This window comes from Puntigrus tetrazona, chromosome 3, assembly GCF_018831695.1.
Source record: "Puntigrus tetrazona isolate hp1 chromosome 3, ASM1883169v1, whole genome shotgun sequence".
NCBI lineage: Eukaryota > Metazoa > Chordata > Actinopteri > Cypriniformes > Cyprinidae > Puntigrus > Puntigrus tetrazona.
Genome location: NC_056701.1, coordinates 9,666,900 through 9,692,714, shown reverse-complemented (window position 1 = coordinate 9,692,714; position 25,815 = coordinate 9,666,900). Strand labels below are relative to the sequence as shown.

At 37.8% G+C, this 25,815-nt stretch overlaps 3 protein-coding genes across 5 annotated transcripts; 1 reads left to right on the top strand and 2 right to left on the bottom strand.

Moving 5' to 3' along the window:
- Window positions 1-77: 77 nt before the first annotated feature.
- Window positions 78-12,817, bottom strand: mgrn1b (mahogunin, ring finger 1b). Of its 3 annotated transcripts, XM_043235157.1 has the most exons (17): window positions 12,238-12,817; window positions 11,830-11,948; window positions 11,566-11,654; window positions 11,315-11,461; window positions 10,588-10,705; window positions 10,319-10,385; window positions 10,028-10,071; window positions 9,902-9,949; window positions 9,719-9,787; window positions 9,465-9,624; window positions 8,894-9,003; window positions 8,596-8,810; window positions 5,826-5,937; window positions 5,711-5,756; window positions 3,243-3,344; window positions 2,957-3,000; window positions 78-2,811 (listed from the first exon to the last, which is right to left on the bottom strand). In XM_043235157.1, exons 1-16 carry the CDS (start codon window positions 12,323-12,325, stop codon window positions 2,960-2,962), a joined length of 1,575 nt encoding a protein of 524 aa, XP_043091092.1. In that variant the 5' UTR covers window positions 12,326-12,817; the 3' UTR covers window positions 78-2,811; window positions 2,957-2,959. The 3 variants fall into 3 exon arrangements, with proteins under 3 accessions (XP_043091092.1, XP_043091091.1, XP_043091090.1); XM_043235156.1 differs by lacking the exon at window positions 2,957-3,000; XM_043235155.1 differs by lacking the exons at window positions 78-2,811; window positions 2,957-3,000 and having other exon boundaries at window positions 3,007-3,344.
- A 946-nt stretch (window positions 12,818-13,763) lies between these two features.
- Window positions 13,764-17,497, top strand: ubald1b (UBA-like domain containing 1b). The gene is made up of 3 exons (XM_043235774.1): window positions 13,764-14,007; window positions 14,339-14,392; window positions 16,406-17,497. The coding sequence occupies exons 1-3, from the start codon at window positions 13,900-13,902 to the stop codon at window positions 16,700-16,702; spliced, it is 459 nt and encodes a 152-aa protein (XP_043091709.1). The 5' UTR covers window positions 13,764-13,899; the 3' UTR covers window positions 16,703-17,497.
- A 2,413-nt stretch (window positions 17,498-19,910) lies between these two features.
- On the bottom strand, window positions 19,911-25,148 carry LOC122341977 (hemicentin-1-like). The gene is made up of 5 exons (XM_043235722.1): window positions 24,965-25,148; window positions 23,675-23,950; window positions 23,258-23,575; window positions 22,774-23,001; window positions 19,911-21,679 (listed from the first exon to the last, which is right to left on the bottom strand). Exons 1-5 carry the CDS (start codon window positions 25,026-25,028, stop codon window positions 21,570-21,572), a joined length of 996 nt encoding a protein of 331 aa, XP_043091657.1. The 5' UTR covers window positions 25,029-25,148; the 3' UTR covers window positions 19,911-21,569.
- Between the last annotated feature and the right edge of the window lie 667 nt (window positions 25,149-25,815).

Here is a 25,815-nt window from a genome sequence, read left to right as displayed (position 1 = left end):
ATTAGGTCAGAAAAACAGACAACATACTTTTTGTGAATCTGTAAAGAAGGTTTAAATAAGTAAAACTAAGAAAAACATTTTTAAGAAGTAATTTTTAATCAAAAGTTTCAGAAAGCGTTTTGAAGAATACTGAAGTGCATTGTAGTTTCAGCACACAGCAGTAAAATGGTTTATTAAATTACAGTTGCCTTGAACAACTTTATATTTTCAGTGCCACTGACCAAAGTACATGCGGAAATGCTGTATTATGAATGACAAAATCACATATTTTGATTAAGTGCTGCTAAAATGAGTCAAAAAGCAAAGTTTTAGCTTCTTACATTTAAGATGTAACGTTCATGTAGTTTATATACAACAATTTGTTCCATAATAATCATACATCAGATGCACACTTATGTTTGAAATATTACCTAGTAAAGTATATTGCTTTCATAATTACTATTCTCTTTTAAAGTACGTTTTAAATGCACTTCTCACAAGTGAGGAACAAGAAGGCACAGTGGAAAATTTAATTGAAATGGCACATTATTTGATGAAATAAATAATATGCATATTCCAGAGCAGTGATAAATCTTACATCAATATTACCATGCAATTAATTCAACACCATCAATAATCAGATTTTTTTTTTTTTTTTTTTTTACCTTTGATTAAAATACATGTACAGAGCAGCTTAATCAGTATTAACGGATGATGTAACAAAAATCATGTTAAGTATTACAGTATAGCAAAATTTGTATAAGCAATACATTTCGACCTACAGAACATCAGTTCAAAATGGCCTGCTTTCCAAAATGGACATTACAAACGAAAACATCAGTCTCACATCTAATGCATAAATGTAGTCAAGGCTAAAGGTTACAGCCGATGAACACAAGAACAGCACAGCTATGAGCCAAAGCTGTAGCGACGCTTGCTTTGTTCTTTAAAGGCACATGAACCTCTATGCATAATGCTACAAGACACCGCATATCTGCATGTTTGAGGAGAACGATGAGATTTCATGCTTTCTGTGACTTGTTCGATGAGATTTCCTTTCTTACAAACGGGGTCCAGCTGCGAAGAAATACAACCAACCTATCAAATATTCACAAAGTCGTCACGATTCAATAGCATCTGAACCGACACATGAAAGGAATGCCTTCAAACGTTTAAATATTAAAAAAAAAAAAAATCATATTACAATAATAACGAGCAAATAAAGAGGTAAAGAGAGTCCACCATGGCTTTTTTTTAGTCCTTAGAATAAACAGCTGAACAAGCAAGCACATTTAAAGCACTGTTAGACCGCACGATATTTGGTCGTTAAGACTGCAACAAATCCGCCGTTCCCAACAGCATTTGATCACTATAAATATTACATTTGAAATCAGGAATATATATATTCAGAAGTGCTTTTCTGAACGCTCATCTTCAGTTAGCACACACAAAAATAAGTTCAGGACATTTAAGCACTTACTAAAAACATTTCAAATGCACAGTTACAATTATATTTCTGTATTATTCACTCGTTAGTTTAAAACATGATCGTTTGTTGAGTTTTACATATATCCTGAAATGTTTTTTTTTTATTGAGATGTGCTTTGTCTATTATTTCGTACCAAGCTGCTGTGTGTTTATTAGTGTTATAATCAAGCCCCGGATCTAAGCTCTATATTCAGAATTACCCGCTACGCTCTTAAAAATACACAGCATTAGTTTCTCAAAACAAAACTTTCAGCAAACAGCATAGTTTTTCTTGGTGTGAAGAAGAGTTTTATAATCCAGAGTACCTTTTACGACCACTATGTAGAACATTTTGTGCAATGGTAAGGTTCCTGGGATGTTAAAAGTTCTTCACGTAACAAAAAATGCTAATTAACACACAAAAAAAAGACTTTTAAGAGTGTGTCCTCAAATCAGCAGGAAATTCATCTGCAACAACCATCAACCATTTCACTAAAGAAAATTGTAATCTATTTATTATCATTCTAAAAGGTAATTGCACAGAGATTTTTGCATAATAAAAAAATTAATTCGACCGCACGTTGCCTCCAACTTTCGTCTGTCATAAAAAAAAAACTGATCAGGTTCGATTTCCTGTGTTTTCACATCTGTAGTTTGCATTTTGATAAAAAAAAAAAGGATGACGAATATGAAAAAAAAAACATGCAAATATTTTGGACTTGGAGTGTGCAACGGCCTTTAATCTGTATTTTATCTTTTACCATGAAACGACGGAGTGTGAAGCTCCAAAAGAGCCATGAAGGCATTTTCTATTTGAGGGGGACATTATTAGACGGTTTAGAGATCAGTGCGTTCATCACAAATATTTCATATGGCATCTGAAAATTTGATTATCTGATATGTAGTAAGGACTAATTTTATTTGACTGTTTTCTGAAGCCTAATAAGTACTTTAAAATCAACTTCCAATATGAATAAATGTTCTTTAGTGATTAATGGAAGAAAGATAATAATGCAGTTAGAATAATGTAAAGATCATTTTGGGTGAAGCAACTTGGTCAAATAGAGCCCTAAAACCCAAGCACAAGAAATATGACAGACCACCAGAACGAGCTCTTCGGCCCATATGTTAAAAAAACGAAAGGCCTGGAACAAGAGTCGATCATGTTCAAAGTGGCATACTGGAATTGAAGTGCACCAAACTGCAATGTGGAGACATATGGAGCTGTACAAAGGAGGAGATGGAAAAATGGTTAAACATCCAGTTCATCATCGTCCATGTGCAAACGGCTTGAGGGACCCAGGAGCGGCTGGCTGGAGCAGCAGGTACTCTGAGTGCTCAGACTTTCCATTGAGCCAGACAGTCCTACAGAAATGACCAAAACTGCAGTTAAAAAACTACCCTAATTAAAAAAAAATCTAAATTACATGTCATATTTTAGAAATGGATACGGCACTGAGAACAAGAACACAGAGGGAGAGCCGAGAGAAGGACACAGAGGCCTACATACCCATTACTCTTCCAAACCAATAGAGCAGGAATCAGGACCTAGAGCTGCCCAGAGCAAGACCACGAGAGGAGACGGGAAGGCAGGGAAAGAAAGTCAAGGAATAAATAGCACACAGGTTAGATAAGCTGCATGACCGAGAGCCAGAAACATAGCGCCCGTCAACTTGAGAGGGAGTAAGAATAAACAATGTTGCTGGAAGAATGCACACAGGCCAAAGACAATAGTGTCTCTGTAAAGGACAAACAAAGCATGCACAATGGGCTCTTGTTTCTGGACGCGCGCTCACCCGGGAGGGACAGGTCTCCAGGTGGGTCACTTTCAGTTTTGGTAAAGCTGCTGTGTTCACTGCTGCAGTCGTTCACCTCTTCCTCCAAATTTAATCGATCCTCTGTATAGATTCACAAACAGGAGAAACAGTGAAGAGAAAGATGAAATTGCATGAAAGAAAAATAATAATAATACTAAAAATTATAATGCATACACAACACTAGCAGTTTTGAGATTCTTTATAAAATATTTGTAATGTACACCCTTCAACAACTCGTTATTATACTAGGTTATTATTATTTATTTTTCTAAAAGAAATTAACACTTTAGTTCAGCAAAGGCACATTAACCAAAATGGGCAGTAAAGACATTCATAATATCTACAAATAATTTCTATTTCAAATAAATGCTGTCCTTCAGAATTTTCTATGTATTAAGCATTGTTATTATAGTTAAGCTTAAAAAAAATATTAATAAATTAAACGAAGAAACAGTCTAAATATCAATATGCAAATCAGCATCTCTCAATGATATCTAAAGGATCATGTGATACTGAAGAATGGAGTAATGATGCTGAAAATTCAGCTTTACGTCAAAGGAATATATTTATTTCAAATTCAAAACTTTCAACTAGGGCTGTTAATCGTTTATATACTACGCGTGTCAAATTAATTGCAATTAATCAAATATCAATATGCCCTGAGAAAACAACACAACAATTTAAGAAATGTATTACTGTGATAATGGCAATTCATATTATTATATATATATATACAAACCGATTCCAAAAAGTTGGGACACTATACAAATCGTGAATAAAAACTGAATGCAATGATGTGTAGGTGCCAACTTCTAATATTTTATTCAGAATAGAACATAACTCACGGAACAAAAGTTTAAACTGAGAAAATGTACCATTTTAAGGGAAAAATATGTTGATTCAGAATTTCATGGTGTCAACAAATCCCAAAAAGTTGGGACAAGGACATTTTCACCACTGTGTGGCATCTCCCCTTCTTTTACAACACTCAACAGGCGTCTGGGGACAGAGGAGACCAGTTTCTCAAGTTTAGAAATAGGAATGCTCTCCCATTCTTGTCTAATACAGGCCTCTAACTGTTCAATCGTCTTGGGCCTTCTTTGTCGCACCTTCCTCTTTATGATGCGCCAAATGTTCTCTATAGGTGAAAAGATCTGGACTGCAGACTGGCCATTTCAGTACCCGGATCCTTCTCCTCACGCAGCCATGATGCTGTGATTGATGCAGAATGTGGTCTGGCATTATCTTGTTGAAAAATGCAGGGTCTTCCTGAAAAAGATGACGTCTGGATGGGAGCATATGTTGTTCTAGAACCTGAATGTATTTTTCTGCATTGATGGTGCCTTTCCAGACATGCAAGCTGCCCATGCCACACGCACTCATGCAACCCCATACCATCAGAGATGCAGGCTTCTGAACCGAGCGTTGATAACAACTTGGGTTGTCCTTGTCCTCTTTAGTCCGGATGACATGGCGTCCCAGATTTCCAAAAAGAACTTGAATCGTGACTCGTCTGACCACAGAACAGTCTTCCATTTCACCACACTCCATTTTAAATGATCTCTGGCCCAGTGTAAACGCCTGAGCTTGTGGATCTTGCTTAGAAATGGCTTCTTCTTTGCACTGTAGAGTTTCAGCTGGCAACGCGGATGGCACGGTGGATTGTGTTCACTGACAATGGTTTCTGGAAGTATTCCTGAGCCCATTCTGTGATTTCCTTTACAGTAGTATTCCTGTTTGTGGTGCAGTGTCGTTTAAGGGCCCGGAGATCACGGGCATCCAGTATGGTTTCTGGCCTTGACCCTTTCTCACAGAGATTGTTCCAGATTCTCTGAATCTTTGGATGATGTTATGCACAGTTGATGATGATAGATGCAAAGTCTTTGCAATTTTTCGCTGGGTAACACCTTTCTGATATTGCTCCACTATCTTTCTGCAACATTGTGGGAATTGGTGATCCTCTACCCATCTTGGCTTCTGAGAGACACTGCCACTCTGAGAAGCTCTTTTTACCCAATCATGTTGCCAATTGACCTAATTAGTGTTAATTGGTCTTCCAGCTCCTCGTTATGCTTAAATTTACTTTTTCCAGCCTCTTATTGCTACTTGTCCCAACTTTTTGGGATTTGTTGACACCATGAAATTCTGAATCAATATATTTTTCCCTTAAAATGGTACATTTTCTCAGTTTAAACTTTTGTTTCGTGAGTTATGTTCTATTCTGAATAAAATATTAGAAGTTGGCACCTACACATCATTGCATTCAGTTTTTATTCACGATTTGTATAGTGTCCCAACTTTTTTGGAATCCGGTTTGTATATATATATATATATATATATATATATATATATATATATATATATATATATATATATTTATATATTTATATATAAAAAAATAAACCATTTTCCTATTTCCTGTCAGACACTGATAACAGAGGACTCACCATCTTCAGGAGACAGTGAGTCAGGGGCGTCCTCTCCAGCCGTACCCTGACCACACAAAGAAGAACATGAGAAAGGTGCAGGCCGTGTATAAGATGTATAAGATGTGCTACTGACCTCAGTGGGGGCTGGACTGCTGGACAGCAGCATGTGAGCTTGTGCGTCAGACATCTCAGACAGCTTTTCTTCATCTTCCTCCTGAATGGGTGACGATGGAGAGCGTAGAGTGCTGCAAACACAGACGGTCAGGACTAGCGATGATGCACTAATTAAGTGTATTAGGACAAACACTCGTTGATGATTTTGCCCTCGTTATTCTTATCATAGGAAACATTAAAACATCTTTTATATTTCTCACCATTACAATTAAATGCACTAGGTGGCGCTGTGGACATGTGGAGGCGAGAAGCGAAGGAGTAGGAAGGGTTTAGATTCTAATCTGTATATTGGGTTATTCTAAGTTGTCTCTGCCCTGTAACCTTTCGTGTCATAAGGGCACATTTTTTTACACCGCAGACCCTGTGATTACCAGGATAAGACTTTCACCGTTTTTTTATCATCAACGTGAAAAAAAAACTTTAAACGCAATCATTTAAATGACACTAGTTTATGTGCATTACTCTTATTATGGGCGTCTACTTCTCAACTCTATATCATTTTTTAAATATAAATATATTGAAACAAATTTTAATAATTCAGGATTTTTTTTTTTTACAATATTATTTTACTTGACTAATTTCTTTGTCAAGTAATCAGTGGGTTTATCTTTTTAGTTGTGTTAGAACTAGAAGAGTTCTAGTTTAAACAGGAAGACGGACAATAAATCAAAACACGAATGTTTCCTTAGATACTGAGAATATTTTCCTTATTGTCACAGTGTCAACAGGATGTACTGATAAGGGCAAGTGCAGCCATTATTTGATTTATAGAAAGAAGAAGTTTATGACCTCTTGCTCTGACACAGCCTTCCTAAAGCAGGAAGTTTAACACTTGAGAGGCCATAGGTCAGCTATTATTACTTCAGCCACGAGTCATGCAAACGTCATTTACCAAACAGTCTCCCTTGAGATCAGCCAAAAGTGATATTTAACTTTTGAAAGCAATGTTCAAAGTTTGTGAAATATTTCGACAAGTACTATTCTTATTAATAGAATAGTTCACCCAAAAATTTTAATTCTGTCATGATTTACTCGTCCTCGATTCTGTATGAATTTCTTTGTTCTTATGAACACAAAGGAAGATATTTTGAAAAAAAGGTTTGTAACCAGGCTTACTATGGAAGTCAGAGGTGATCTAAAACAACCCGTTTAGCCATTTTTTTTCCAAAATATATTCCCTTGTGTTCGTTTCATTAGCCCATGCTTAAACAACTGATGAATCTGCTGTTTAAACTAATCGCTTGAATGAACGACTCAATGACTTGCTCATTAAAAGCTCATTACTGGCAGCTACTGGCCTATTACACCGTCATGTCTTCTTTGTATATTAACGACTCTCGTTATATTATTTAATGCAGTTGTACTTTTCACTGTAAATGATTTCATTTAATAATATATAGATAATAATAAATCACATTATTATATTGTTCTGAATTGATAGATCAAATGTAAGAATTTGAAATGAAAGAAATAAAGTATTAATTAGATTAATAGAAAAGGGAAGGAGTAAATAAAAAATAAAAAAAGCAAATTACATCACAGGTGATAAAACAACAACACCAATCAAAAATAGTAATAATAATAATAATAATAATAATAAAAATATATATATATAGAGAGAGAGAGAGAGAGAGAGAGAGAGAGAGAGAGAGAGAAAGACAGAGAGAGAGAAAGAGACAGAGAGAGAGAGAGAGAGAAAGAGAGAGAGAGAGAGAGAGAGACAGAGAGAGAGAGAAAGACAGAGAGAGAGAGAGAGAGAAAGAGAGAGAAAGAGACAGAGAGAGACAAAGAGAGAAAGAAAGAGACAAAGAGAGAGAGAAAGACAGAGAGAGAGAGAGAAAGAGAGAGAGCGAGAGAGAGAAAGAGACAGAGAGAGAGAGAGAGAGAGAGAGACAGTGAGAGAGAGAGAGAGAGAGAAAGAGAAAGACAGAGAGAGAAAGAGAAAGACAGAGAGAGACAGAGACAGACAGAGAGAGAAAGAGAAAGAGAGAGAAAAAGACAGAGAGAGAGAGACAGAAAGAGAGAGAGACAGAAAGAGAAAGAGACAGAGAGAGACAGAGAGAGACAGAGAGAGAGAAAGAGAAAGACAGAGAGAGACAGAGACAGACAGAGAGAGAAAGAGAAAGACAGAGAAAGACAGAGAGAGAGAGAGAGAGAGAGAGAGAGAGAGAGAGACAGAGAGAGAGAGAGAGAGAGAGAGAGAGACAGAGAGACAGAGAGAGAGAGAGAGAGAGAGAGAGAGAGAGAGAGAGAGCAGAGAGAGAAAGAGAGAGCGAGAAAGAGACAGAGAGAGAGACAAAGAGTGACAGAGAGTGACAGAGAGAGAGAGAGAGAGAAAGAGAGAAAGAGAGAGAGAAAAAGAGAGAGAGAGAGACAGAGAGAGAGAGAGAGAGAGAGAGAGAGAGAGAGAAAGAGACAGAGAGACAGAGACAGAAAGAGAGAGAGACAGAGAGAGAGAGAGAGAGAGAGAGAGAGAGAGAGAGAGAGAGAGAGAGAGAGAGAGAGAGAGAGAGAGAGAGAGAGAGAGAGAGAGAGAGAGAGAGAGAGAGAGAGAGAGACAGAGACCAGAGAGAGAGAGACAGAGAGACAGAGAGAGAGAGAGAGAGAGAGACCTCACATAATATACACATTCTGATTGGACAGATCGCCTGTCAATCAAGCGCTTTGCGAATGGTCCCTTGCTTGTTTGGGTCAGCATCCAAAAACAACCATGTAGCGGTCAGGTTTACCTGTCGGGTGACTTGCTGACTTTGCTCTTCTGTCCGCCGCTGTCTCCAGAGTGGTCAGGTGAGCTGAGCTGCCTGCTCTCTCCACTTAGGCTCCCAGAGAAGTTGATCTCATCATACAGAGGGGCGGACGGAAGGCCGGGGGACACAGCACCAAGACCGTTCAAAGCCTCCAGCAGTGAGATGGGCTCAAACCCGGGGGGGACAGAGTCTGAGCTCTGAAGAGAGGAATAAAACAATTAGAATCAGAGAGTGATGTCATGTTTTGTAGAGAGACAACACAGATGGATGCGTGTCATACTGAGTGCTCATCATGATCCATGCTCTGAGCCAGCACCGGGCTGAAGGAAACAGGAGAAAGTGCTCCAGGCTTCTTTCTTACAGCTCGAATCTGAAGAAGAGCTCGAAATGCTGGAGGCAGAAAAAAAAAGAGAGCATGTAAATTTTCTTGACAAGATATTTGGGGTGTTACTGAAATTATACACAACTTTGGGAACGTTAAACTGATAGTTTATACAAAAATCACAGTTTAATTTTCCCCCCACTCATGTCATGTTTCATTCTGTGTGAAAAAAAAAAAAGTATTTTGAAGAACAAGGGTAACGAAAGAGTTTCAGTTTCAGCTGGCATCCATTATATGGGAAAAAATACAGTTGAATTCAATAGGGAACCGAAATAGTTTTTGTTAACAAATTCTTCCAAATATCTTTTTTTTTTCGGTTTCCGTTCCCACCGACTTTTATTGTAAGGAAGAAATACATTGGAAGTCGATAGGAACCAAAATCATTTTGTTACCAGCATTCTTCTGTTCCGCAGAAGTTAAAAAAATAATCATTTTTAGGTGGGCTGTCCCTTTAACATCAGTTACATACGCAGTCGGCAGATGGGGCAGTTGTTGGCCTGGTAACGCAGAGTATCGGCGCAGGAGTTACACAGGCACAGGTGCCTACAGGGCAAAATCAGTGTGTCCCGCAAATCTGACAGACACACCACACACTCATTACTGTTATCACTGTTCTCATCGTCGGATGGCTGGGGAGAAAAATCACAATGAGGTTTTCCATTATTACAGAGGTTTATAGAAATGTCCAGAAAATGTAACAAACTTCAATAATCATCTTTTCACCTTTGTCTCTTGATTGTTCTTGTTCTCAATTCCGTAAATCTCCTGTAACAAGTAGCTGACGCGGTCCACCTGTGGCATACAAGCAGATACTTAGGGAAAAAAAATATTACACTTTACCATGTACTATTTACTTGGTACTGGGTAGAGTAATGCTACGAAGAGGACAATACAGAAAACACTCACTATTTGCTTCTGTTTTAAAGGTTTGACTGAGAAACTGCCATCGACATGCTGTAAATGCAAAAAAAACATGATAAAACAAATACTGCTAGAAATGAGCATTTAAAAAATAATAATAATTCAACTCACTCTTTCAAATGCTGCCAACAGTACATGGGCATGTCCCAAACAATCTGAAATGAATGATTACAATTAAAATGCATATTCATAACGCACTGTTTGTTTCTCAGGAAACAAACAGTGCTGTACAGACACAACAAGTTAAAGCGTTGAGCAATAAATCACTTCCCTTCCAAGCAGCGAGAAGCCGGTGCAGTGTGTCAAAGAGATTTATTGATATTTCTGATGTGACAAAGTGTTCGAGCAAATCCTTTAATCTTTTATACTCTATTCAATTAGAACGAACCCCCGGCAACATACCATCTCCTTCATCAACCACAGCCTGAATCACCATGGGAAATACACCTCTGTCTAAATCGAAGTTGAGCTAAAAAAAAAAAAGGAAGAAGATAAAAATGTGAGGTCAAATAATTAACAATTTCTAATCTAATCTAATTTTTATTTTATTTTCTTAATTTGATCCTGCCTTTCATTATGCGCAAACGTATAATTCAGAGAGGTCAGGTCAATATCTTCGAGGTCGGTATCAGAGGAGAGTGACAGCACTGAGCTAGACGGAAGATACTTACATCTTCTTCCTTCCATTCAGAGAAATCGATCTTGAAGGACGGCAGGGTAAACTGCTGGCTAACCCCTCGTTTGTAATATACCGTTTCAGAGACCAACGCAGGGGTTTTCGGGCTGTATCTTAAGAAGAGAAATATACGGTTAGCTCACAAATATCATAAAAACATTTTCAATGATAATCATTACATTTACAGAGGTTTTGCCATATTTAGATGTACTTTCTCTTTGGCTCAGGGGCTCCAGTGGCTGATTGCAATTACCAAGCTTTAGCACACGCGCAGCTTTAAAAATTAACTTTAAAGATTATGTAAACTCTTTACAAACTAGTATTCATACACTAAAACAGAGTTGCTGAAAAACTCAAATATATCTCCGCATTTACAAATGATTGATGGTTTATATTCCCAACTTTATATAACAGACACTTAGGTTGTTGATACGCCACACCTATGAGGTGGATGGATTATCTTGGCAAAGGAGAAGATTTGTGAACAATATTTGAGAGAAATAGGTCTTTTGTGTAAATAGAACGTGTCTTAGACCTTTGAGTTCAGCTCATGAAAAATCCAGTGTTGCGTTTATAAATTTGTTCAGTGTATTTAACGCACTTAAACACAGCCTGGCAAGCTCACATTCGCTTGCGATGGCCACATCATACATACCTATATTTTTTTCTTTGTATAAGTTACACTCAAATATGCATAATTGCATAGGAACATTAAAACTCACATTGCCATCCCGTTGGAGAACTCCTCAAAAGCCTGACAGTAGATGGTGATGGCCACTCGGGCATCAGAGTCGAAGGTGAACTCCACTCCATACAGCGCCCTTGGTTTTGCTCCTTCATCAGTAGGACTATCAGCATCATCTTTATACCTACAATAGTAAAAATTGACAATGAAAATGCAACACTACTTAAAAGCAAACGCATAATTGTTATACGAAAGATTAGATTTCACATAGCAATCTTGAATCTGTACCTGACCAATCGCAACGAGTCTTTTCTGATATTGACGAGACTTCTCAATGTCTTCACCGGCTCGTGCGGCGCTGGAGTAACATAGGGAAACTGTGGCAGGTAGCGCAAAAATAAAATATGACATAAAGGAAATCGTTAATATTTATTGGATGCTTTTATCTAAAGCCAACACAAGAGTTCGTCGTTTCGAACTCATCAAAAAGAGACAACTATAGTGGAAACACAAACAAAACGAAGTCAGAAGGCCTTCAAAATTCAGATGTACCTGCACCGGCCGGTTACCAAGAAAGTTGAGATCCATGTTTTCTCCAAAAAGGTAACCCTCTGGATGAGGAGTGTCAAATTTTTCACCTCCCATGAAAAAGTGGCTGGCAAAATAGTTTCCTTGGGGAAAGAAAACAGTAATTATATAATCTGACACCTCTAACAAAACGTGTAAACAGAGTAACAACATCATCTTTGTCATCGTTTAACTTCACTGGCATTGAAATTTGTGCGTACTTGATCCTTTTTCATACGGATTTTACATAACTTAATCAGTTCGCTGACAGCAATCAATTGGATAACTTAGATTAATAGGAGCTTATCTGAGCTCAGTAAACCTATTGAAAATGACCGGTTTGCCAGACAAAGGCACATTAACGTCGCCTTGCATCACAACAGTCAGTCTCACCTGATTTTGGAGGGTATCTGTACGCAGAGTTGGCCTGGATGTCGATGTCCTCAACACCAGCGATTCTTCGACTAAGAATTGAACCCATTTCTCCAACACAGTCCGATCAGAACAAACCACCGTTTATTAAAATGTACACAACAACAGCAACACGGCTGGCTGTCAGCTAACTGCGTAATCACAGCAACAACTCCGAATCGACAAGGCGTTCAAATTAACATGACACGCGTTTGACGGGCATTTCAGTTCTTCTGAGCCGGATCAGATGCGTCTCGTACAGCAGTATTGTGTGATGTTGCGTTCAAGTCAGCTGGATCAGGTTTGACACACACTGGCTAACTGACTAGCAAGCCAGCACCTAGCTAGTTTGTTCGCCTGTCACGAACTGGTAACCACTAAAACAAGAGGCGAACGGCCACATAAACGCGCAAAAGTGAGTTATAAAATGCGAGATAAAAGACACGCGGGTAATTCTGTCCTTGGTGTTTCCTCTAAATCATAATAGCCGTTTTCTTCGTGAAAACACAACACAGGGAAATCGTTGTTGCGAGGCGACCCCGAGAGGGTTGTAGCATATCGCCACCTGATTGGCCGAGTTCGTCACGAGAAGCGCATGCTCGTCCAATAAGAAGAACACAAGCTTTTGCGATTGGATAAAGGTCTGTTTTGATCCAGTCAAGAGAGCGCAGGCTTTATTTGACAAATCACTAAGCAAATAGAAGTAATAATTTTTGGTATCATATTTATCTGCAAAATCTATATGCAGTCTCTGTTTTATTTTTATTCCGGCCACTCGTTTTCTTATTATTTATAAAAAATAAAATACCCTCTAACAATGGCATTCTATTCTTTTCAAGTCATTTGTCTAAAAGTGTCTAAATCTAATAACTAAATATAAATTAACTGTAACTGTTTGCAAAATATGTAAAAATCCACAGTGTCTGTTCATGGCAGCTGTGATGCATTGCTAAGACTTTTTTAATTAGCATATTTATGAAATAAAGGGACACTTCCTTGTTATGATTGAAATCACATTTCTTATTGTCTATAAGTAAAATAATCAGGGGACAACACATTTTATGATCAAATGAGACATTATTTTTATGCTCTTTCTAATTACAAACTTTGTGTTTTTTTTTTTCCAAATATAACAAGTGTAATTACTCATTAGCCCATTTACACCCACGATTTAAATGGGTTTTTTTTTAAGACATAGACAAGTTTAGTTCATTTAAGGCAAAGAACGCGTTCATCAAGAAAGATATTGGGGCCAAAACAAATGCAATGTCACACATGAGCATGTAAAAAAATACACAAAGCAAAATTTTACTTATTGATGGATGTGGTGAAGAATTATGAAAAATAATGAGAAATCCCAGTAGTGGTGAAACCTCGATGTGAAGTATGTTTGTAAGAATTTAACATAGATTTCATGTCTATCTTGACGTTAAACAGGCTCTCATTTCTGCGTAGTTAACTACAATTCCCAGCGTCCCTCTCGGGCGCCGCGGTTGTCCATCAGTGGGCGCTAAGTGGGACGGTTGAACTCACAACATTTCTTTTTTGTTTCTAGTCGGCCAGGTTGATGTTTGAGTGCGGCTTTTTGGGAAGACTGCAAGCTGAAACTTCGCAACTGACGAAATCGCAGGGGTTTTCTTAAATATGGACGAGCTTAGGCGTCAAGTTATGATAAACCAGTTCGTTCTCACAGCCGGATGTGCGGCAGATCAAGCAAAGCAGCTTCTACAAGCGTCACACTGGCAGTTTGAGGTAACTTATGTTTGTTTGTTAGGGCGCATCAAACTGAGAAGTCGTGTGGCGCTGCAAAAACTAGCACAAATCACTGCGATTAACTTTTTTTTAGTTTATCAGTAGATTTACGTAATATACAATCAATCGAGACGAGCACAAGACATCAGCCAATATAAAAAAAAACATAGAAATACTTAAATTATTTATTTTAAACGTGATAAATACGGGCTTCTGCGAAATTGAAAGCCTGTAAAATAACATTTTAATGTTCAAAGCCCTCCAGTACACATTTGCTCACTTCCTCGACTGTTTATGAATGGCTTATAACTCTTTTATTATGGTGTTGCAGACTGCTCTCAGTACATTTTTCCAAGAGGCCAATATTCCTTACGGCCATCAAATGGTGAGTATCCTTTTTTCTTTTCTTTTTTGGTCGTTTATCGATAGCTTTTCATTTCTGTTATGATGACTTCCGCCATGTTGAAACCACGAGTCAGACAAAAATAAACACAGGCTGACATGTTTCCAGCGAAGGCGACGTTTATGTCATTTAAAAATTCGCATTTTTGCCGACCAAGCGCGCGCGGTCTCCCGTTGGTAGTTGGTTGAACGTGTTGATATTTAAGACGATAAAATAATTTGGACTCGCGCGACTTGAGTTTTTGCAAACGTGTCCAAAGTTGTGGGGGGAGGGCGATTCCAGGAAAGAGAGAGAGAGAGACAGCGAGCACGCGCTTGACACGGCGCTGTTTACACCGGCACTAAAACAATAAGAGCGGCACGATAGGAGCGCGCTCAAAAAACTTCGCTTGCATAAACACTCGCGCTTTACATTTTTTTAGCGGATGTTTGACATCAAAGTAACTTTGTTTGGAATCACTCAGAAGCGGCAACACTACCGGTCACATGCAAAGCGAATCAAATCCGAGTCGACCCTTGGAAAGCACCTCATTTGCCTCTCGCTTGCAAGCGCGCACGCCATTTCGCTAATTTGGAAGGTTTATTTCGTAAAGAAGAATTGCGATATTGAAATGATGTTCATGTCGGTATTTTAGAAAAGGCTGTTTTATTCTTCAGGGAGCGGGTCGCACCCTTGTGGGCGCTGCTACTGTGACGTCACTAGCGTCACGCTATTGGCTGCGTTTCTAATCACTAACAACAACTAATAATACATTTTATTAATATGCTGCCAGTGGCTAACAGTGCATCTAAACAAAGCAGGGGGGAAATATCGGATCAGATTATTATTATTATTATTATTATAGTAAAAAAAAAAAAAAAAAGGTAAAGTTGTGCAGTGTCGTTTTTTGTGCACATGCCTCAAAATGTCTCTGACTTCCAGAGTATTGTTTGAGCTTTTCTCAAGAATAGCCTTTACACGTGCAGCTTTCAGTTTTAAGTTCCCATTATTGTCATAGTTAAACATGCAGTTGATGGAAGTCGATTGCTGATATCCACATGATCCTTGATCCACGTATAGAATATAATCACACTTGCGATTTACGCTTTTTTGTTTCTTTTTTTAATTACCGTCGATGGACAGATGCGCTTTTTGTCTGTGTGCTGGTATTGTTACGCCATCTATAGAAACTAAACCAAAACCTAGTGAGCATTTATGAAAGCCCCCGGAGCTGCTAAGTGAAATAAATGCTTAAAATGGTTTTAACAATCTGTGTTCGTGGAGGCATTATTTAAAAACGAGATAACGGTATCGGTAATATTTAAAATTTTATTTACAATTCAAAATGGTTGTTTATTTCTAGTGAAGTTATTTATTCCTGTGATGCGAGGCTGAAATTGTCAGGTGATCCTTCAGAAAGGATTAGATGCTCAAGAAACCATTTTTAACCATTACGTGTTAAAAAAGTTGCTACTTGATCATTTTGAGCATTTGGACAAAAAGAGAGCAGCGTTTTCGAATCTTGAATATTGTATAAAGTTTAGCATGCATTACAAAACCTTATTTGACTACAACGTTACGATTGACCGACAACATATAAATTGTATATACTGTATATAATATAGGAGATCTTAGATTCTTTTAATCCGAATTAGTTTTTAACAACAGGCACACAACATGTCACAGAAGACGTCATAGGTGTTGTTTTCCACCGATTATCTTTCTAAAGCTGGCCTCTGAAAGACTAAACGTTGCTATAGTAACACATGTGTCAGTGCTTCGGGTCTGGTGTTTATTCGGGGCAGTTAGCCAATCATTATTGTATCGCGTCCTGTTTGTCCAAAGGTCTGCTACCTCACTCGCTGAAAGAACTTTTTCAGTTCCTTGTTTCAAAAAGTGATGTTGCTGGAGTCCTACAGGTTCTCCGTTCAACGGACATGCTTGTAAAATCAGACAATTGTGGGTTAAATAACCCATTACCCGTGCCGGATTTAAATTGGTTGTCTCTGTTTCCAGATGTGCACTCCAGCCAACACACCGGCGACGCCCCCCAACTTCCCAGATGCCCTAGCCATGTTCTCCCGGCTTAAAGCCTCAGAGAGCTTCGGAAACAGCAGTCCCATCGCTTCTATGGCCACGTCACCAGCTCCTCACACCAACTGGGCCATGAGCCCCCCGGCAACCCCTGGTCACCAGGGTCGATGGACTCCAGGTCAGCTCATGCCCCAAACGCCCTCAGCAGGCTGGCCCGCGGCTGTGACCCAGCAAGCCTCCGCCGAGCACGCTAGCATCGTCATGGAGGCCGAGAGATAGAGACTGCTTCGATTAGCCATCACACCTTACAGGAAGAGGAGGATGGACCTTCCTCTTGGAGACTTGGGCAGTCGTGGAGGTAAAACGGTGCGAAGAGGTCGCTGTGGAGGAACGCCGCGTGGCCTCTTCTCTGAGGTCACGGGAGATCTGGGAGTTTTTTAAAATGCTTTTCTTTTGGCGATAACCAAATAAAGATGGACAGAATGAGTAATCGTGTAGCATATTCACAGAAAACCTCAGACAAATGAATGTGTTGCTGAATAATGTCAGTTCTCAAGTAATGGTGAATACTCTATTTTGCACTGTGCACTAAACAATAGTTACTCGCCGTCGTGTCATTTTAAACCTATTAAAACTTAATTTTGTGGACAAAATGCTTTTTTTGCATTTCTTCTTGTTCCACAGAGAGTTATAAGGGTTTGGAATGACATCAGGGTGAGTGAATGATTGATTTTTATTTTTTTGGCTGAACGTCTCTTTATTCAACAGGTTTACTGTAGAAAAAGGACTGGTCTGTAATTTTTCGACTTCTTTATGACTTTGCAATGAACCAAATTGGCATTTTATATTAAAATAATGGTATAAGAAGTGTTTTATACCCAGAACGTTGGACTCTCTCCGCACTTGCAGAACATTTGTTTTATCTCAAATCCCTATTTAAATATGATTTCTTTTCACCGATCATCTCCCTCTAACTGTGTTCACACTGCCTCCACAATATTTGTGGACTATGTGATGGTTATTATTTCCTGTTTGTAGTGTTTTTAAATAAATATTGTGTATATATATTGCAAACGCTTGGTGGAGTAGTTTGTTTATGTAGTAAGATATATTCACATGATTTATTTTTTGCTGTTCTGTTTTCCTTACAGTGTATTTAGGGTCAATGCATGTACACCTGACCTTTGTACCCTGTTGTACCGTGGTAAATGATTACACGGACCCACTGATCAAGCTAAAGTTTCATACATTGAACATAATTACATTGAAGTTGAGCTCTCATTTTTATATATTTGAGCCTAAAATATAGATGCGTTTATTACAGTATACATAATATTATTAATCTGTTATGGTGTATGATACATTGAAAGTTGGTTAATATACAAGAAGTTAATATTAAGTGTGTGTGTGCACGCAGAGAAGATCACTGTATTTGTCTTGCTCACATGAACACAGCTAAGATGACGGGTGAAACATCTTTAGCGAGACCAGCTGCTTCATCTCAGCAGGGAGAAGACCGTCTGCTATTTCTGTCACTTGGCTGTGTGTGTGTGTGTGTGTGTGTGTGTGTATATACACACACAGACATGAGTGAAGGACTGCTGCGGGCTGGTCGAGCATTGCACAGAGCAAGGGTATTGATATGCCAAACCACAAACCTCAGCACCACACTTTCGTTACTATATCTGTTTCGCTCTCAGTCTATGTTCATTCAGGTACTGGCATAAAAAAAAGTATAAAATTAAAACAAATCTTCTGCGATCACTTCTATTTAAAGGAAAAAAATAATGAAATGAATGTACGCTGCTTTAGTTCAATAGGTTTTATTTAATATTACTAAATCATATTTACTATATGAAGTTATAATACATTTATTACCACTCCTAAAAAGAAAATTCCAACTTCAGCTGTTATAAATCTTTGTGGCGCTTAAGTATAGTCTTTTTTTTAAGGTACTTGGCAGATTAGTGAAAGAACATATATATATATATATATATATATATATATATATATATATATATATATATATATATATATATATATATTTACAAACCTTTACTTTAACCTTTAAAATGTATCCTCCTTAACTTTTCTTTTTTTTTTTTTTTTTTTTTGGACAGTGTTCTCTCTCCATAATTCTAGGGAACTAGAAAACAGGAAATGTTTGACTGGCAGCTGTGTGTCTGATGTGTGATCAAGATGTGAGTCAAGATCATCCTTGAAGCAGAAACATAAAACACTATTTTGAACAAATTGTAGGTATAAAGTATATTTTCAGGCTTAGAAAATCTATTTTCTCCTTACTGGGATCAAATCCAGAGAGTTAACAAGACAGATTAATTTATCTTGCAAAAAAAAAAAAAAAAAAAACAGACACGTGGTCATAATGATCAGGTACACAACAGCACTCCGTGTAATTCCAAAAACAAACATATAATATAATAGACCAATTGTTTATGCTGTTCTGAGGATATATCCAATTTCCTCTCGTGACCAGTGGAGGTCGCAAAGTGGTTGTTTTTTTTGCTTTTTCTGCGTTTTTACTTTGACCCATTCTCGTTTCCGGTAAAACTATTACAAAATGTTCTTTTGTAGTGCGTTTTTGGACGTTTTTCCAATAGAATATAACATCCCACCAAAAAATCTGTTTACTACATACTGGTCACCTCCAACAATAGGACTAAAAGTAATTTTAAAAAAAGAATCAATGTATTTTGTTGACCAGATTGCTGCTACTATCATCGCCATATTCCAATTAAATTATAAGAAATTGAATTATGTGTTTTTTTATACTTGATATAAACGCTCTGAGTGGAAAGGGCCAATCACTTGGCCTCATTTTGAAAGTGTCTTGTTGGTTTCACGTACGAAGTATCTATTTGTATTCAGACTTATTACTGGGAACATGTGCGGTCTTGAATGTGAGGTGTTGGATGCTGAACGCTATGATTCATGGGGCTTTTGCTGCCTCACGTTTATCGCCTGTGTATTGTATTTTACGTCTTGGAGATATTGTTAACTTCAGTTCAGTCACCTCACTCTTATTCTGCTGTTAAACGCCGTGTTTACTTTTGTAGTGTTTATTTGACTCTGGTCGAGCTTTCAGTCCTGCTCTCTTCTCTAAACTCGTCCCTGTAGAGCGGTTGCTTATAGCAACAAATTTTTGGCAGTAAAACCCGTTCAGGTCACTGTGTGAAACACAGGCCTACACTTCATTTGAAAAGTAAGTCATAGTTTCTGTGCGTTTTTCTGAGGGGCAGCTCTACGTGCACTAAACAACAGATAGCGTTTGAGCGGTTAAAATGATCTCATTCAAGTAGAAATTAAGCAATTTGTGCTAGCAATGTACGACATGACTAACAAATGACTAGCCAGACCTCTTCTGGACCAAGAATTTCGGCCGAAGGCGTTTTGTAAGCCTAGTTGTCACAGTTAGTCATGCAGATACTGACAAAGAAGAAAGAAAAAAGAACGTTTGAGCCAGTGATTTCTTCACAAATTCTGTATTAGTAAAAAAAGCACACAAACAAAAATACACGAAAAAGCAACGTTACCATACATTCAGAGGAAGAAACATTCCTATACAAACTTGTCTTCCCACATTATTCAAACACATTCAGATACAATAAAGTAGTCAGAGTCTGAAAAACAGTCTGTGTAGTGTTCAAATCCAAATTGTGACGCGTTAGCATCACGGTGAAGCTTCGATCAACATCTTCAGCTTTTATATGTACCATACAGAGTATCTTAGCTATGAGAAATAAGCATGTGATAATAGTTTTTCCATTGACCTCATCATGCCATTAGGTGAAGAGGAAAAGAAAAAAGGAAGTGAGCAAAACTTTCAGTATCGAAAAGGAACTTTGTATATGCTTGCGGACCAATTCGAGGGATGTACAACCCTCTTAGTACCTATTATTATTTGAGGTAGCAATTATTTTACTATTTATTTCGTAAAATAGATTCTGTGCAGGCTGGTTTAAAGTTGTTGGCTACTGACATCAAGACTAATTTTCTCAGTTCAGCTATATTGGTTCTTGTTGGATTCTGGATTCTTGTTATGTTAATGCATTAGCCTGCAGTTGCTAGCTCAAACGGTTTATAGCTAGTTAGTGCTAAAGTTAAGTTTAGTTTGAACAAATAGCGTATTTGAAGCACTCATAGCATGCCATTGATTGCTTTTGCGCCACAGAAAAACCCCCCAAAAGAATCTATTGTTGTTTTATAAAAAATACATAACAGTAAAAAACCTATTGATTAAAAATGCCTCAACCCTCAACCTCAGTATGAAAATAAAATGAGGGTATAAAACTACGGTAAATCGATTAAGCGCAACGGGTGAAAACGCAAGTGAAGCTTTACATTGATGACAATACAATTTGTAGAGAAAAAATAACTTTTTCGAAACAGACTAAATAGGCATTGATTCTGTTGCTGTTATTACATTTGAAGCATGCAATATGACATTCATTTCTGTAAAAAAAATGTTACAGTACATATTCAGTACCTAATTAATATAGCCACCCATTAAAATGCAACAAAGTAAACACTATTTATAATGATCTTAAATGAATAGCTTTTCAAAATGAAAACTATTTTAAATTAAAAATAGTGATGTACAGTAACGGGACGCAAAATCAAGTCAGTTCATTAAAGGAATAGTTCACCCGATAATACAATTCTGCTTTGTTAGTGAAAACAGTACAATATGGTTCTAAACAAATATGTCGGTGCATTGTGACGTAAGAGGACAACAGATGGACGTTTTCACTGGAGGAAGTGTTGTTTTATTAATATACACTTTGGCCTGAAGCGATGGTTTAGAGTTTAGCATTTAGAGCCTCACGGATGCAAAAACACTTAATACATGAATTTAAAAAAATTAATAGATGGACAGGATTATTGTGATGTTTTCATCCTCCTTTTGACAGCACCCATTCACTGCAGGGGATCCATTGGTGAACAAACGATGTAAAGATGAATCTTTCCAAATCTGTTCTGATAAAGAAACAATTTCATCTACGTTTTGGATGGCTACTGTGAACTATCCCTTTATATATATATATTACAAAAAACCATCGTGATCAAGTTTTTGTTTTTTATCTCCCTGAGGAGAATATCCCACTTTGAGGTCATCTCTCGTCAATCAAATGATAGAATTTGGAGAAGAATTAAACTTGAATATCAAATAAGAGATGATTAACACCACTATCACTGCCACGCCGGATAAAATAATAGCCCAGAATGTGGTTTGGTCTGTGGAAGAAAAGACAATAATGATTTTACAAACAGATGAATCAGTCAGCAGCTTCAGCAACAGAAACTTGACTCTGTTGATTGTACAAAACACACACACTGTCAGTGGAGGGAACAGTGTGCGGGAAACTACAAGAGGCTATTGTGGAGCTATTCCTCATTTCGCATAAAAGTGCCTGATGAATCATTGCAAACGCAAAGCTTATTTAAGACCACAAAAACACCCTGTAGATAAAGGACGAACTTTTGGATTAGTCAACACTGCACGTTTTAAGATAATCGACCTGTGTCAAATCCACATGTATGTTTTCTTTCTCATTTTCAGTATTTTAATTTCAAGTAAAAAGCACCCTGAGTTGGAAGTCAGTGTTATGGAGTGCTGCAGGAATTAAATTTTTTTAGGCCAAAATGCAAAAACGTCTAGGTTAGTGCTTCAGTTTTCAAGCCCGTCAATGGCTTTTTGTTTAAATGAAGCCTTTGCAGATTGTGTCAAAGCACTTCACATAATCTTGAAAATGGTGGTTGCAGCTGACATGTGGTTAAATGGCACTAAAAGTCATTAAACATTATTAGGAATAATAATTACTAGTCCCCCTTTTTGCAGCTTGGTTGTGTTTATAATAGCACGATTCTGACTTGAAGATTCGATGAAAATGTTTTATAAAAAGTCTAAAAGCTGTCAAAAGCATAGTGATGATGACCATTAAAGTTTAAAAACCTTGTCTGTAGCTTTTTTTCTTCCGCCGACTGGATTTAGGCTTTATAAAGTTATTTTCATTTGTGAAGGTTATGCCGAGATGCCGAGTTGGCCTACAAAAGCACATCATCACTGCAGAACTGCATTGAACAGGAAGGGCTAGGGTTTTTGTTTTGAACAATGGAAGATATAGGCAGAGGAACGGGAAGAAACACAAAGTTGAACCCTTCTTAACTCATGCGAGATGCTTGTAAAGCTCTATCACATTTACACAGAAAACATGGAGAAGTAGCGAAGCGTAATGGAAAAACACATTTGGTGCGAAAAGCCTAAAAGGATTTAAGAACTAAATCAAATCTGAACTCTAAGGCAAAGAGTCGGATTAATGTTAACTAACCGTTAGATTTGATGATGAACACTTTGCTGTCTCCTCCCCGAGTGTTTGTGGCGGTGCATGTATAGTTTCCTGGACTGAGTTCTGAGGACTGAAGAACTGAGGAGCTGCTCGTCTCTTTCAGATGATCCCATATGTACGTAGGAGCCGGGTTTGCCTTCACTGTACAATTTAGTAGGACATCATCACCTTTAAAGATGGTCTCTGTTGAAATGGAGTATTTTGGTTTATCTGAGGAGGACAGAGATACAGTTCTCAGAACAACTGGAACATGAGGAGCAGCTGTTATTACCAGATCACTAAAATACTGCACAACCGAAATATTTTTATCTGCGTTTATTTAATTTATATGTAATATTTGATAAAAAATAATCTCCGGTAATATGGAAATCTCTGTGTGTGATGACATATGACAGTTGCACACTAAAAGGTTATTTGGAAAAACATAAACTGAAGCATATGGCTAGCTTAGCAATAATACACTTACAGTAAACTTCAGCATTGAAAGCAGATTCTGTAGGAGAAGGTCCTTCTGCTCCCAGAACCAGCTCTGCTACACACTTATATTGAGCTCCATCATCAGCTCGGTCTGGACGGATCAGGAGTGTAGCAGTTTTATTCACTGGAGTCTTGATGTTGTCATTAAAGGTGGTTTGATTCAGCAGAGTCTGTCCTTTGTACCATTTGACAGTGAGATACTGAACAGGAGCCACACCGAGAACGTCACACTGGAGCTTATACTCCTTTCCCTCCATCATTGGTCCGCTGTGATTCACAGTGCTGATGGACACACTGTCTGGAGTCTCTGTGGAGGAAAGATTTACACGCTCTGACATCTGCTGTGATGATGACTCTACATTTATTAGATATATCTGAGAATGAACAGAAAAACAGAGTAACTTACTGTAAACAGTGACTGGGAGCTTTACTAAACACTGATGCAGCTTATCTCCTTTTTTATAGTTTATGAAGCAAAATGGCTCAATGTCCCATTCTGTCAGTTCTGACACTCTCCATGTGATCAGACTCTTGTCTGTGATCATGGACACTGCTCCCTGACTGGCTTCCCATCCAATCCCTTGATGCTGGACTGAAGTGCTACAGTCAGCTGTAACTGAACCGCCGTGTCTCACAACAACTCTCTCTGGGTTGAGCTGAACAGGGCAGTCAGTCTGAGCTCCTGTTTTAAAGAACAAAGAATAATTGTATATCTTGTTCACCTGACAGACTGAACTCAAATAACCAATTACCCAATATTATGATGGGTCTATTCTTGGTGTTGATTTGGTAGTTCATTAAGTTTATTAAGCAACTGAATGAATGAATGAGGCATTTATATAGTATGCTAGTGTGTATAGTAATGCATGAACTGGCTTTTGGAGAAGATCAACAGCATATGTCAGTGACTCTTTTAAAACAAAAGAGGGTCATCGATTCTTACCATTTGGGAAATTAAACTAAGAAATACAGACACAATGGAGTCATCTGAAAACGTCCCTCACACAGCGTGTAACACTGTGATCATTTAGCCCAGATCATTTCTAAAGAAAAATCCAGTGCATTCATTTGTGTTATCTGTTTTCTTTTTTCCTTTTTTTTTGTCCTGGCCACGCCTTCCCAACTTTTCCTTTCTGTTTTCTGGAACAGGTTGAGTCAACCTGAGTTTTCATCATAACCCACCCTTATTAATAGATATGTATAATTCATTTTTAACGTTTCAGTAGGACTAAACCCCGTTAAAAATAATAATAAGCAAATAAACTGAGCAGGGCCTAATATCAGCACTAAACGCTTTTGATTAACAGCTTTTGTCAGTATCGTCATGAACAGCGAACGCAAGATTAATATTGGCTAAATGACATGTGAAATTCCTAACTTTCCAAAGGCATATATTTATACTAATCTGCAGGTTGCATAAATTGCTGAAGTGTTCGTCAGGACTAAAAATACTCTGGTACTCAAGGCACTGGTCATGTTACATATGCTACTGTACACAGCGTGACTCTTTACTGTAAAGTAATAAACGAACTCAAACAAGTCAACATTTTAACGCAGAGCCAAAAGACTTCAACGACGTTTTCACTCGCGTGCAAGAAAAATAGTTTAAAACGCATTCGAGGTCTCACGCTACCGGTTAATGATCGTTTTCGCTTCGCGTATCGAAAGAATAAAAGGAAAACGAGCTGATACAAACCTGCGAACGTCGCGAACGCTAAAAGTGCCGAAAGACAAACAAGTCCATAAAAACAATGCAGCATATTGTAAGTGTTTGAGGGTCGACCAGACAAAAGCGCGGTTGAGGCGTGCGAATAAATAAACGTGTCGCCTCTGCCTTTGCCTTCAGATTAGTGACTGTCCAGAGGCTGCTCCAGGAGAAAAAAAAAACCCCACCCCGAATATGTTTGTCATATGAAGTGCCTATGGAAATGAAATCACGGTTCACACCGAAGAACCAACCAGTTTCTGAGGGAAGTTAATCCATAAGTGTTGCAAATCTCAGACTTTCTGAAACATCTGTACTGTATGTTACAGTCGATGCACCGTCAAAACATCTTTCTGCAGCTGTTTCTGAAATGCCCTCCTCTGTATTGTTACATATATGGATGTGGGTTACATTGAGCATTCATTTCTCAAAATGAAAACAAGATGTGTTTTGCTTTTCCACAACATATATCAAAATTATTTAAAAACAAAAGCGATGCCAAGCAGATTATATCAAATAACCTTGTCATAGTTTTTGCATTTTATTTGCTTTGCCACAGCACGACCACCTGAAACCGAAGGTCAACATGTTAAATATGCTTACAGATCTGTTAAAATATACTTTAAAATGAGCAGCAATAAATAAATAAATAATATATATATATATATATATATATATATATATATATATATATATATATATATATAAAATAACTGAATCAGCTAAATTGATTGAGCCCATTATCATTTTTTCTAAAAGTGACAAATATGTAACGTGAAAATTTCTGATGTGACGTTTCATTGCAGTATCAACTTGCTTTACATCAGATTGTTCAAGAAACT